Here is a 13,880-nt window from a genome sequence, read left to right as displayed (position 1 = left end):
GAACCTAAACCTCTCCCACCAACGGCATCTCTCTGTTACTGAGGGTCTCAGGAAGTAGTGAGAAGATAAAGTAAAAGGGACTTCTTTATACTGTCCTTGGGGATCTTACAAGGTATTTCTTCAAACTGAACATACTTTACTCCTGAAATCTAGGGGCTTTAGAATCTAAAAGAGGCTTAGTAGACAATAGAACACTTTATATATGATAAAACACATGGTTTTCCATTTTGTGTGTTTTTGATATTAGTAGTCTCAAATAAAGATAGAGCTATTTATGTCAATGACTTATCATGATAAGAAATGCTATAAAATAAATACCATTTTCTCTCTACATGCTTTCCTTTTAGATGTGATGCTCTTCCCTGGTTTCATCTGCCACCCGTATGAGAACAATGCTCCCCAATCCCTATTCCTTACCGCTCATGTGAGTTCTAGCCCTGCACTTTCAAGCTCCCACTAGAAATTTCCAAGTATCCAGTTAACACCTCGAGCTAAACAAGCAAAGCATATGGGTTCACTGCTATCCTTTCTTTACTACAGCTCTACCCTGACTTGGGTTTTTTTTGGTTTTGTTTTTTTTTTTTTGGCATTATTATCACCAGAATCCCATTAACAAAGACTCAGAACCATAGATCATGATTAAAAGCCTTCTGCTTATTTCCCAAACCCAATAAACTCTGAAAGTCTATTTTTCCCTTCCCATCCCCTCAGCTGTCCTCCCACACACCTTCCAGATCATTTCTCTCCTAGATCATTTCTAACAGGAGCATGCTCAGACCTTTGCCATAACCCTTACGTGATTGATAATCCCAACTTTATCGTTCCACACTCGTCAACCAGGGCCACATACCACCCCTCTAACTGTCAAACATATTCTCCCAGACGATGTTTAGAGTTCCCCACAAATTACCAATTAACGAAGTTCCATCCAGGCCCTCTACAACCTAGCTCTGCCCTGCCCTTTCCACCTTCATCTCTCCTCCTCCTTCATGACAAATGCTGAACAGAGTCTAATTAGGCTACTTAATGTCTTCTTGCTTACTGCTCTGGGCTTTCCCAATTTGACATAGTTCTCATACTGCTCTTTTTTTGGAATACCCTCTCCTGCACTAAACTTTTGAACATCTCTGTATTTCTAGATGCCACTCCTTCCATAAAGTTTCCTGATACCCCCAGGCAGAAGAGATCTCCTTCCCAGCATTCTACCACTGTTAGGCCCGTCAGCACTATACAACCGTAGACTTTAAATACACTACATGTTTTCCTCTTTAAGGGCAAGAACTAACTTGCTTCTCTCTTTGTTTCTCCCCATAGCACCTACCAAACAGCTTTACATACAGCAGATGCTCAACAAATGCGTGCAAAATAAATAATAAATAAATCTCTTAAAAGTCACAGTGGCACCAGTGACCCAATGTTACAGATAGAGTGATTTTTAACTATATCATTATTCCACCTGATCCTCAAGAAATACCCTTAGGGCAATTAGGGGCCAATAACTCCTACTTTATAAAAATTCAAGATGCAAGGAGGTTGCTATTTATGCACAGAGCAGTCTTCTGAGCGTAATTTAGCCTGTAAAGGCCCAGTAACTAATTCAATGTCACCCTGTTGATCTGTGGCACATTTCTGCTGAAATGATACTTCTGTTGCTAACTTTCCTTCTGGCTTACTTCAGGATACCTCGAGAACCTTACCCCACCAAAGCAATCTTCTACAGGTAAGAAAATGCTCAACATCTCCTCTAAAACCTAAGTTTTAGGGGTATTTCTCTGCCCCACAAGTTGTCAACAAATATACACTGGCATATATAGCCTCTTAGTTTAAAATTTACTAGGCTTCAGAGTAGGGGAAGGTGTGAAAACCTCCTATAATAAGCTTTTTAAAAAGGTATCGATTGCCATATACTTGGAAAGAAGGTAATCAACCCATTATACTTCCCTGAGATAAGAAGACATTTCTAAGATACTAGGAGAGCAGCTTACAGACAACTGGGGGTAGATTTCCAGCCCTCATCAGTTTCTGCTTTGTTTCAAGCCAGGAATAGGCAACAACACCCTCTGAGCCAAATGCTAGCCTGCTGCCCACTTTTGTAGATAAAGTTTTATTGAAATACAGCTGTGCCTATTCCTTTATGTATATAGTCTACTGCTGCTTGCGGCTACAAGGACTGAATTGAATAGTTGTTACAGAAACCACACAGCTGCCTAAACTATTTACTATCTGGCCCTTTATAGAAAAGGTTTGCCAACCACTGTTTTAAGCTACACAAAATTATACTTCTTTCCCCATGAACATCACTTTCAAGAATTCACCTTTAGTAAATAAGAACACAAGTGCAAACAAGAATGTTCATATGGAAGCAATACTCTTTGTAAAAGAAAAGAACTGGCAGCAACCTCAACGTCCACAAACCAAGAACCTGTTAAGTAAATTATGGTACAATGATATACTGAGGATCCATTAAAAATTATGATGGCTATCTTTAATTACAGACATGGGAAGATATCTATGACATGGTTGAGTTAAAAAAAAAAAAAGTCACATATCCATAATCCTTTTATATAACTAGCATCTATCCATATATCCGTATGTATGTGTAAATGAAAAAAGATGACTAAAAAGATGTTAATTAAATGGTTCCTTGGTGGCACCCTTTCAGATAGTGTTTACTCTTTGTAGCTTTCGTAATGAGATCTTCACCGTAAAGATGTACCCTTTATAAGAGCTGTAAAAAAAAAAAATCAGTTTAAAACTTTTAAAAGTTAAAATCAGCGTGTTAAGTTTAGGATTTGCGTTTTATAAAAAGCACAGGGTTTTTGGTTTGGTTGTTACCATTACTAATTTTCCTTTTTCTTTGTTTTAAACACAGAAAGGCTCTTAGATTCACCAATAGCCTACACATCTACAAAGCGGCATCCCCACAGAATGTGGCAACCTCCTTACCAGACTGTAAAAGTCCCCTTACAAAAGCATACATGGGTTAGGAGGAAGAGGTTAACAGACCAGTCCCTCGATGGAAATGTATTAATTCAATCGGTGTCTTGCTTCTGGATTACCATTAAAAGGTTCATAAAGTACCCAAAAGCCACATAAGATTTTAGAATTATGCTACTCAATGACTGATGCTCAGTGAAGAGGAAGAAAAGGGAGATTTTTCTCCACTCTCATTTTCTTCAAAAAAAGTAAGCTTCTGCAAGATTGGCACAAGTATTTTTGAAACTGGTAACTGAAAAGGCTAAGTGTGTACATGATACAATTATTAAGAACCCAGTACCACCACTGATAGAGAGATGCTAACTGAACACTGCATAAAGCTTGCAAATTAATGACAACAGGAACAGCAGAGGAAGAAATTGCTAACAGCAGCCAACACAGCTCACCCTCTCTGTGCAGGACTTAACAGCTACCATTTCTAACCCTCATTTTATAAATGAAGTAAGTGGGTTTCCAAAGTCACATAAAGAAGGGGTAAATTCAAGTGCAAATACATCTGGCTTGAAAGCCTATACTCTTCCACCCATGCTGATAAATAGAAATTGTATTTCTAATGAAGTACTATACAACATCCCAAAATAAATGTAGCAGATGAAAAAACTTGAAATTCCTGGTTTATAAAAATATTACAAAATTACCATGTCAATTAATTTGTTTTATAAGCAATTTATTTAAAACAGTATGCTTTTTAAACATTTTCTCAGAGTTAAGTCTACCCATATTCTCCGTCCTTACATTTATTCATGTATGCATATGATATGTGTACGTCTTTTACAGATATGCTATAGCATTATATAGAGCACAACTTTTTAATATTGTCAAACTGAAGTAGAGTCTGTATACATTTCTGGACACAGACTTCTGTTAAACATAAAGCTGTGACTTGGTTTTTTATGACTCTTCCCACAGTAAAATTACTTCACTGCTCTGGATTAAACAAAATCTGTGCCCTGAAAATTAACATGTGCTGTACAATGATATAATTAAATTTTTTTTTACATTGGTATTTACCCCCACTATTTTTCTCTTAGGTATAGCCTCTTCTCAAATTAGGTAGAGATTAGGCTTTCCTGTGAATTCCCCATAATTGCACCTCCAAGCTCAAGATGATAAACAAACCCTTTAACTCCCAGACTAAGGAGTTATGCTATGCCTCCTTCTTGGGGGTGTAGAGGCATTAGACTATGGTTTTCTAAGCAGTTATTCCACAGATCCCTAGTAGAAGCCTAAAAGATAGGACTCTGAGGCTAGACCCTTTTCATCTAGAGCAGCTCTAATTTTTATCAGTTCTGCATGTTGGCTTCCCTGTAAAATTTAATTTGAAAGGAAAAACAAAAAACGGCAGGTTCAACAACTAACTCTTATTCTTTTTTTTTTTTTAATAGCCGGCTTAAGTTATAGACGGATGAAGAATGTGGGAGAGGAAAAAGCAAAGACTTTGGGGGTCAAACTTGCTGGATACAGGTTTGAGACCTTTATTTCCTCATCTGTAAAATGAAAATAATTGTACCTGCCCTGAATGCTTCTGCAAGAGCTGAGAAAGACAAAGTGGGTACCACCCCTAGCACACTGTGTGAGCTAAGAGGTAGCTATGAAATGATTAGTTTTTAATCCTCATTCTTTTACTCTTAGCAACAGGTGAAAGTAAATGCTAAGCCAAATATTTATTTTAGATCTAAGATGGAGTATGCTCAAACTAGTGTTGGCTAAGAGAAACGAGATGTTAGGCAAAATAACAATGCTAATCAAAGACCATCTATGACAATATTAATGTACTACTCATGAGAACACAATTACTTTTGATAAAAACATAATCCAGATTTAAAAACAATAAAAGCAGCACATTTTGCTCAACAAATATTTCCCAAGCCGTTAACTACACTTAAGGCATTGTGCAAGACTGTAAATGAAGATAAAATATTACCCCACTACACGTGTAGGTTGCTTGCTACTATTTTAATTCTACTAAAAGGTGTAAACACTATTCGCTTTAGTGTGACCCTGATTCCATGAACACAGTGAATATTCACAAAGCCAGGGATAGAGGCCAGGGTGCTCTATTAATGGAACTTCTAGCTCTATTACCAAGTGCTAATGATAATGAGTATCATAAAGCAGGAAACCTTGATTCAAGCAAGTGATTAGAACTGATGATACAAAGGTAAACAGAACTCAACAGAATTTGCCAACTTGGCTTCTAGTCTATCGTTAGCCATAACTGATATCTCAGAAATAATAGCATCGCTCTGACATCCAGGAAGGCCATCCCAGTGAGAATTTTGCAGAGTGGCAAAAACACAAGACTAATGGATGATACAAGTGATTCTCAAAAAAAAAAAAAGAAGAAGAAGAAAGTTGCCTGCCAATGCCTAATACCTCCTTTCCTACAGATAACTGGAGAAATTAAAACTTTTTTTAAAATTTACCCCCTTTTTTACAAAAATTGAAGCTTTCCAAGGGAAGCCTGCCACAGGGCAAGCTCAAAGAATAGGATCTACAGTTTACTGAACACCTACTATGTACCTGAGCTTCACAGGTGTTTTCTCATTTCATCTTCCTGACAAATTCTCAAGTGTTCTTGTCTCCATTTTAACACTGAAGAAAATAAAGGTTAGGGATAAAGTGACTCACCCAAGGTCACAAGACTAATAAGTGACAACAACAGAATCTCAACTCAACTCCCCCAAACCCCTCAACTCCCACCAGAGTTCTGCAATGCCAAACAAAACTGGCTGGTACAATGGGAAGAGAAAAATGCTGAAAGAACAATTATTTATATTTTAAAGAAAGCTTGATTTTTTAGGGAAAAAATCCTAAGTCAACTTTAATTTTCATATTAAGGAGACATGATACTGGAGTATTTCCACTCTTTCCCTCTTGGATTATAAAGGGAAAATTTTAATAAATTGGAAAGGTTTTGAATACAACCACAACATCCTTTTTATAATCAAAAACTGCTTCCATGATCAGGATAACAATTTTTTTTTTAGATAATCTAAGCATACATGATAGACTTTTTTTTCTCAATTGGGCACTGCTGACGAGTTTTTCTACTATTTAGGAAAAAGAATTAACTTTGAAATTGGCTGTAAGGGAAAAAAAATCCAGCGCAAAGTAAGTTTAATAGTCCTCTGAAAAGTGCACTTTAAAATTTGGAACTATAAACAAGAATCATCAAAAGAAAACTTCCATCACCACTTTATTACATTCAACAGAGTAAAAAGAATTCTTAAAGTGAGTATTCTCTAGAATGTAACGGAAATTCTAATGAATTCATCAAAAATTTGAAGTGCCAAGTCCACACATAAATCTTGATTTTGCTATAGAGTTGACTGCTTGTTGGTTTAAGACCTCCCATAAACAATGTGAATCTATCTGTTTATAGACAATAAACCATCTATGGACAGCACTAATCAGATTAAACTCGAGGTCTATCTTGACAAAACCATCGTTTTACAGAAATACATAAATCATGTACCAAAAACTCTATAAACAGGGCACATAGCCCCACTCATAGTTTACTTTTTTGTGGTATATTCTTGACTTAAATTTCTGTTACATAACATTTAAAAAAAAATTTATCAATGTAAAACTATCCTGGCTTAACAACTCTAAAAAGTTTTTCCTTGCATTCATTTGGCAGTTATCAAAGTGTGCATGTACACACAGGCACACACACATACGAAACTCTATGTATATTATATATGCATTATTAAGGAAGAGAAAAATGACTCATCACAAGAGCATGAAATCAAAGAAAGTATTAAGGTTTGAAAGTGAAGAGAAACAGGTAATTCAAAACTAAATTCAAATTATGATGATATGTTTACTTAGGTAAGCCCAAGATAATCCATACATCTCTTATTCACAGGGAAAAAGTCAGACGCATGAATATTCTATAAAGTCCCAATGCAAAATCAGAAGGCCGTTCCATACATCCACATTTTAATCTGTTATAAATTAACTTGAGTGAGATCAAATCATGAAGCCATCCTGACTGCTACACGTAACATGCACAATTACAACCCAAGTCAAATCGTACACACCCTCAGTAACCACACCTCAAACAAGGGGAACAGTGGAGGACCAGGCTAGAGTTTCCGCTGCAGAGGGACAGGGGTCAGGGCAATCTGCAAAATGGCTATATCTGAGACAACTACAAAACCTGAGAACGTCCTCAAACCCTAAAGGTGCTCACACGGCTTCACAACAAAGTCCCTTTACAAGATCCACAGCCCAGATGACCTGCATCTTTCAAACTGTCCTATTTCCAGAATTCCTGATTTTAAATCACACTGGAAACCTTTGGCTCCAACTGAACTAGAATGGTTCTGCTTCGCCCTTCTAAACACCAAGGAGGGGGGAAGAACAGTGCCATACTTAATCCTGTTTTGTTTCAAACTCTCGGACTTTCTGCATTCCAAAATTGTATCCCTCTGACTAATATAAACCGTTATGAGAGAAAAGGTTTAAAAAAAAAAAAAAAAAAAAAAAAACCCACACACCCCAAAGCAGCCAGTGAGAAGGAATGAGGGAGTAGTACTGGTAACATACGGTACCATGAGCTGCAGTGGCCTCCCCGTCAGTGGTGCAAGGGTCACAGATCACTCCTGGCCTTCGGGCCGACAGCAAAGCACAGCCCAGGGAGGGGGGGACAGGGACCGGGCGGGGAGGGGCCCCTCGCTGCTCTCGGGCAGTTTACACAAGAAGGCAGCTCAGCTCCTTTCTGGCGCATTCCTCCTCTCTATCTCCCAACCTCTCTGCATGTGTCCTGCCGTATTTTCTTCAGCTGGTAATTGTCCGGATGGCCAGACTTTAAACAGCCACAGTTTAGGAAAAAGCGAAACCCTTCTAAGTGACCATCACAGCAAATCAGCTTCACGCTGGTGGGTAAAATTTTCCAAGGGAAGTGTTCTTCTGATAGTTCCTGAGTCTCTAAGTGCCCCCCCTCGCCCCCGCCCTCACGGGCCGCCACACACACTCCCCTAGAGGGCGAAATGCACTGTGGCAATAAAACATTCATGCGACTTGGAATTTTAACACAATGCCATTTCCCTAGTTTAACCTGAAAGGAATGCACTAGTCACAACAGACTACATCATCCTGCCATTAAACCCTGCCAAGGAACCGCTTTTTTGGCCCTCCCGGGCCAGCTTTGACGGGAAAGGAGTACACAGACCCACACACTGAGCGCAGAGGGGCCACCTCTGCTTCCTTGGCAGGGCCCAGCAACACCCTACTCTTGAACGTGACCCCTGACCCCCTGCATTGTGACCGGCTTGTGATGCGTGTGTCACTCTGGCACTTCTGCAGAGCCACACACTGCGCTGGCCGTTGGCGGCTCCCTGTCCACAGGACTTGGGCCGACGCCAGAGGTTCTCTCTTCTTATTAGTGCTACTATTGAACGGCTCGTGTTGAAGGTGGGGAGGCTTTTGCCTTGTGCTGGAGAGGGGTCTGTTTCTCCTTTTCCTTTGTTTGTCTTAGACTTTTTAAAAAACAAACTTTGCATTTGCATTCATAATTAGGTTATGATTACTGACAAACTGGTTTGCTTTGGGGACTACTTATCAAAGCTGCCAATTCTTCCGCATTTAAGTGACATTTAATTTAGACTTACAAAATACAAAAACAGAAATTATTCTGACTTCTCTGGAGAATTTTAGAGGAAAACTCAAAGGTGTTGAACTCTAAAACATCCACACTTAACCATTTCATGTTAAAGTACTATCACACAACAATCAAGGAATAAATTAGTTTTTTGTTGTTTTTTTTTTTTAAAACCCTAGATGTATTGATTTATTACTTGTGCAGAGATATCTGCCTTCCAAGGAACAGAAGCGACAAACTAAGGGACAAGGAAAAACATGTGTACAACAAATGAAAAACTGAAAATCACATTAAAGGTTTTTAACTGTTTAAAGTAATTTTTAACTCTGCTGTGATGCCAATTTGGCCCTTTAGAGCCGATCACAAAAGTATTGATTTTTATTAGTTTTGGAAGTTACAAGACACCATAATTTTGCCCCTCCAACATCCTTCTTCCTTTATCCTCAACTTCTCTCTCCATACTAACGTATGCCTTCCAGATTTTTCTACTTTTCTGATTTTTTTTTTTTCCTTTTCTCATCATTAACTATTTTCATATGGGGCACTTTCACTTTCAACTTTGCCCTACTATTTTGTCTTCTAATTCATCCTCTCTACTCTAGTCACAGGCCATTCCAAGAAGTGGCAAGTCCCTCCTTCTGGCCCTGACCCTGAACTACAGCCAGGTGAGCTGATTATCCCTGCAAAAGGCAGAAGGTGTTCCAGCTTTAATCTCCTAGAAAGAGGCCACATCCCCTTCCTGCAACAATTGAAGAACATCTTACTTCATCTAAGAGAACACCCAAAATGATGATCGCTATCAGGTTAACATGCACACAGAAAATAAAGCCAAATTGTCTCCTTTAGCATAAATTTTGTCTCCTTAGTAGCTGGAATTAGTCTTAAGCCCCAGTTAAAAGACTTCTTTTTCCTTTCCTTTAAACAGAAATTATCATGCCTTGAAGAGTCATTCTAATCCCAAACCATGTTAATTCTAGCTAGGAGGACAGCAATTAATTTAAAAAAAAAAAAAAAGGAATTATACCTGACTTCGGGAACTGGGGGTGGGAAATCAAGCCAACAGTGAAGCAAAGATTATCAAATCCTATGTGAAATATTTCCATTTCAAAATGTTAATGCTGAAATCAAACTGTCATTTTAATCTATATGAAACAACAATAGAGACACCTGATTTTTTCAAGTAATCTGACTTATTACCAATGTATATTCAAATTCCAGTTTTTATGTTACTAGAGGGAAATGTAGTAAAACTGCAGACAGCACCACTTAAAGCAATGAGATTAAAATCACAGAGGATAATTTCTATTTAAGTTCAGACAGATACACTTTTTTGCTCATATCAAATTAATCAACACAGTGATCTCAAAGCATCTTGGCCCAATATCCAGAGAAAGAAGAGTGAAGGTCTGTGATTATGCACATGCAGCATGTTAAACCTCTCAACTGTGATATGGTTCCTCTGAAGACCTCTGGAACTTTGAGACACATTGCTAAAAATAAGCAATAACCCATCCCTTATTTCTAAATAAAAAATTGTCAACCGATTTTATAATCTTAATACTGCTATGGTACAGTGATGCATCATGAGAAAGTCATATTTTTATAGGAAATTGTACCAATACAAATAAGGAGAAACAGAATCATCCAAAACCTGCTAGAAAAGAAAGTTATATCAATAAGTTCACTGAATTGCATAAAGTTGTACAAATCCAAAAGTTTTGCAGAAATATAAACATTTTAGAGGGTACGTGGTGTATGATCAAATCTGTGATAACCGTGAGTGATTTTCATTTTCCTTTAACCAAAAGAAAACATTACTGTGTTAAACGGCACTTAGAAATACAAATTTTAAAGTTTTGTAAGTTACCGTTTAGCTTCTAGAAAGCAAAATAGGTGAGATGTTTCTCACCAACTCCTATTAAGATGAGCACAAACAAGCACGTGTTAATCTATTCTTCTCAACAAGAGTCTACTTGGAGCTACGGGATTCGCTAAATCAACCACCCCTAGTCGTCCCGCCACCGACCCGTCCCCACCACACACACACACACACAGAGGCAGTTAGACTCGAACCCTGAGTGAGGGCAACCCTCAGAGGCAACAAGATGAGACAGGAAAGGAAGTGTGTGGATAGAAGAGGGAAGGAAGAAAAAGGAAAGAGAGGCAGTAGGATGAAACCAGACTGAAAGAAACACAAGCAACAGGAAAGAAAAGGACGAGAGAGACAGAGAATGAGGTGGGGAGGAGCAAAATGGAAAGGGAGAGAGAAGGGGAAGAAACTGCAGGGAAAAAACGGATGGCTGGGGAGAGAGGAGGTACCAGAGCCCCACGACACAACAGTGGATCAAGCAGCTGGCTGGAGATGCTAATTCAGCGCTTTAACAAATCAATGCCACTTGAAAAGTACAATGCGAGCCCTCACTGGGTAGATGTCAGGGGACTGAGAAAATGCATTCTCAAGTATTTCACATTAAGAGGGAATAATGTGTTAATTTATAACTCTTCACCCTCTACACTTGGATTATCTATCTGTGTCAGCGATTTGACTTCTTAAATTTATCAAAAAGGCACGCAAAGGGAGGCAGCTCTGGCTGCACCACTGGGAAATGAAGTTTCAGAAGAGCCTGTCCTGGGCAGCCCTGCGGTTCTTTTCACTTTCCGATTTGGGCTGAAGTGTCAGTGGGGGTGGCAGGAAGGAGTGAGCATTTGAAGGCAAGATCGAGGGAGGAGGGGATCTCCTGGTCCAGTTACTAACACAACCCAAGGAAAGGCTTTCTCGGCCTGTGGTTGATTGCATTAGGTACCATCCGTCAAAAGTGACACAGAAGAGAAGGAATAACTTGAATCAGCAACCCCGAGCTGCCATCATCAGAATTTACTTTAGGGAAACTTACTTAAGTCTCTCGGCACACCCAGCGGAAGAGAAGCTGCTGACAATTGGGCTCTAATTAGACAGTACTCTCGCAATGCCACCGGAGCCCCATAGACAGAGCTTATCAACATAGGAAGGGAAGGGAGGGCTAAGTTTATTTTATTTGGTTAGTTTTGAGAAGGGGAGGGGAGATGTTGAAGAACTGATACATTACATCCCAGCATTCAGGAGCCTAATGTTTCTTTCTTAAGAAAATCCTATTTTATTAAACATCAGATTCTCGTAATCATTTCCTAATTGTTCCTTAATGTAACTTTAGCCAACTTTTAATATAATTATAACACAGCTCCTAACCAGAAGGATAGAAAGACTCTTAGTATTTTTTGCTGCCAAAATTAAAGCGTTATCAGACTCGTTTTCAGAGTGCAAGCATTGTCAAGACACAAAGGCAAGTGTGTTAAAACTGTAGAATAAATAGAAGAGAGTTTCAAGGTGTTTTAATTAAGGTGACAGCTTCAAAGATATGAAGGGGGAAAGTGATTATTACATATAAAGAAAAAAAAAATGACCAGATTTTAACTGCTCTGAGTTTCACTTTAAGATTGTTTAAACTACACACAGCAGTGTTTTAAACTGTGGGGATATTTTTATTTGCTACTCGTACAATTGCAACAGAAACATTCTCTTATTTTCGGGACATTCATATATAAATGAATGCTGATGAATGGAAATGAGATGCTATACATGATGGGCAACGTGCAACATTTAGTTTCAAAAACGCAAAGTTACCTCACTCACTGAAGCTTGAATCTCTTCCCTTCTACAACTGGGCACTAAAAGAAATGAAAGACAATGACAGACCTACTTGTTTCTATTGGCTAAACACCACCTTCCAGAGAACTCGTGACAGAAAATAAACATTCTTTCCATCTCACGTTCTGCATCTTTTCTATTACACAGCTACTTTTTAAAATGAATATTTGATTAGAAGCTGAAATTATAAATAGCCAGAAATTTTACAGCTGCACTGAGCCAAAGGATTAAAATGTCCAAAATAGTGTGATTACTTAATGAATGTTTTATTTCTTCCAAAGGAGAAAATTAATAAGGAATTTCCTAGGTAAAGAGCGTAGAGTACATTACTTTCCCTTTTCATATAATCTTAGGAGACAGACTATATATTCTGAATTCTATGCAATGGCAGAGAATCATACGGTATGCATTTCAAGGGCCTCTATGCCCTGAGAGTAGGATTTGTCCTATCCCCGGTTTTTGCATGAATTACCATTACTGTCTGTCCCACCCATGCCATCCCCACGTAAACTATCTATTCTTATCATTATGGTAACATTAATCCCATTCTCCCCTCCCCCTCGCCCACCACACTCACCTAAGGGGTTAAAAGACTTCAGTACATTTGTGACTTGTCAGTGACATATAATACCCAGGTCCTTCATGCAATCAACTTTTACTTGACATGTATTTGCTCATCACAGGACCCGCATTACTACTGGGAAAATGAAGAAAAACCTAAATTAACACTTGACATTCAATATGGTCAAGTCCTTAATTGGCTGGGCTTCCTGAGAAAGCAATTTTCTATTCCCCAAACTGTTCGCGTGTCATGTGTGGAGTGCAGCTCTTGGCCATCACTGCTGTCCCTCGCTCCCTCTAATGAGAGCAGATGAATTAGTGCTACGTGACACGATTTGAACAGGGCTTCCTCCTCTTCCCCTCCCCCCAATCTTTCTCCTATACCAGTGACAGCTGTGTGGCAAGGGAAAGAAAGAAAGAGAAATGCAAGAGCAAACAATCCTATAAAGGATGATCATTTTTTTTAAATGAACCTTAAATGTCTTGTTGAAACTCCAGAACAACAGGGTCATTTAATTGTGGAGGTGGGGAACAAAGATCAGGGGAATTATCTGGCTATGGTTGATTTCGGTTGTATTAACTTCCAGCATGTTTCTTCCATTCCTGGCTAGTTGCAGTACTAGATTGCACTGGTCTAATTAAAATGGAATTTACATTGACTTAAAAAAGTTTTTTTTTAAAGGTCTGGAGAATGGGTCAACTAGAAAAAAAATGAACAGCAGGAAATGATTATTATTCTAAGATAAACATACCCCTGGATTAAAGAAAAAGATCTTTTCAACAAATGTTTAGGTCTCAAGAACCTACAATACAAAACTATGTCACTATACTTTGCTTTCAAATAGTGTTCAGAATCTGAACTTAATGCTAGTCACTGTATTTTAAATCATTTTGTTTAGTTCCCTTTGATTGTTGAATGTTTGCAACAAAAGCTATTTGAACACTGATTTCATTCTGCTATTTTGGAGAGAGAGGGAACATAGTCTGCTTAATATGTGCTTATCTAGCTCAATAAGAAACAACTGAGGA

At 38.5% G+C, this 13,880-nt stretch overlaps 1 protein-coding gene across 18 annotated transcripts in view; it reads right to left on the bottom strand.

The window, feature by feature from the left end:
- Nucleotides 1-13,880, bottom strand: part of BNC2 (basonuclin zinc finger protein 2) — a 422,437-nt gene that overhangs the window by 262,327 nt on the left and 146,230 nt on the right. Inside the window, exons 1-2 of one of the 18 annotated variants that reach the window (XM_057548296.1) lie at nt 12,868-12,975; nt 12,267-12,310 (exon numbers count right to left, since the gene is read on the bottom strand). The exons of 15 other annotated variants lie outside the window; for them this stretch is intronic. Coding sequence is in view for 1 of the 3 variants with exons in the window: in XM_057548294.1 (XP_057404277.1) it covers nt 7,557-7,559 (3 nt within the window). In the remaining 2 variants the exon portion in view is untranslated. Of the gene's footprint in view, nt 1-7,556; nt 7,832-12,266; nt 12,311-12,867; nt 12,976-13,880 lie in introns of those variants that run through there. 2 more of the 18 variants (XM_057548302.1, XM_057548294.1) reach the window with 2 other exon arrangements.

Source organism: Balaenoptera acutorostrata, chromosome 6, assembly GCF_949987535.1.
Source record: "Balaenoptera acutorostrata chromosome 6, mBalAcu1.1, whole genome shotgun sequence".
NCBI lineage: Eukaryota > Metazoa > Chordata > Mammalia > Artiodactyla > Balaenopteridae > Balaenoptera > Balaenoptera acutorostrata.
This window is presented reverse-complemented; position numbering and strand designations above follow the sequence as displayed.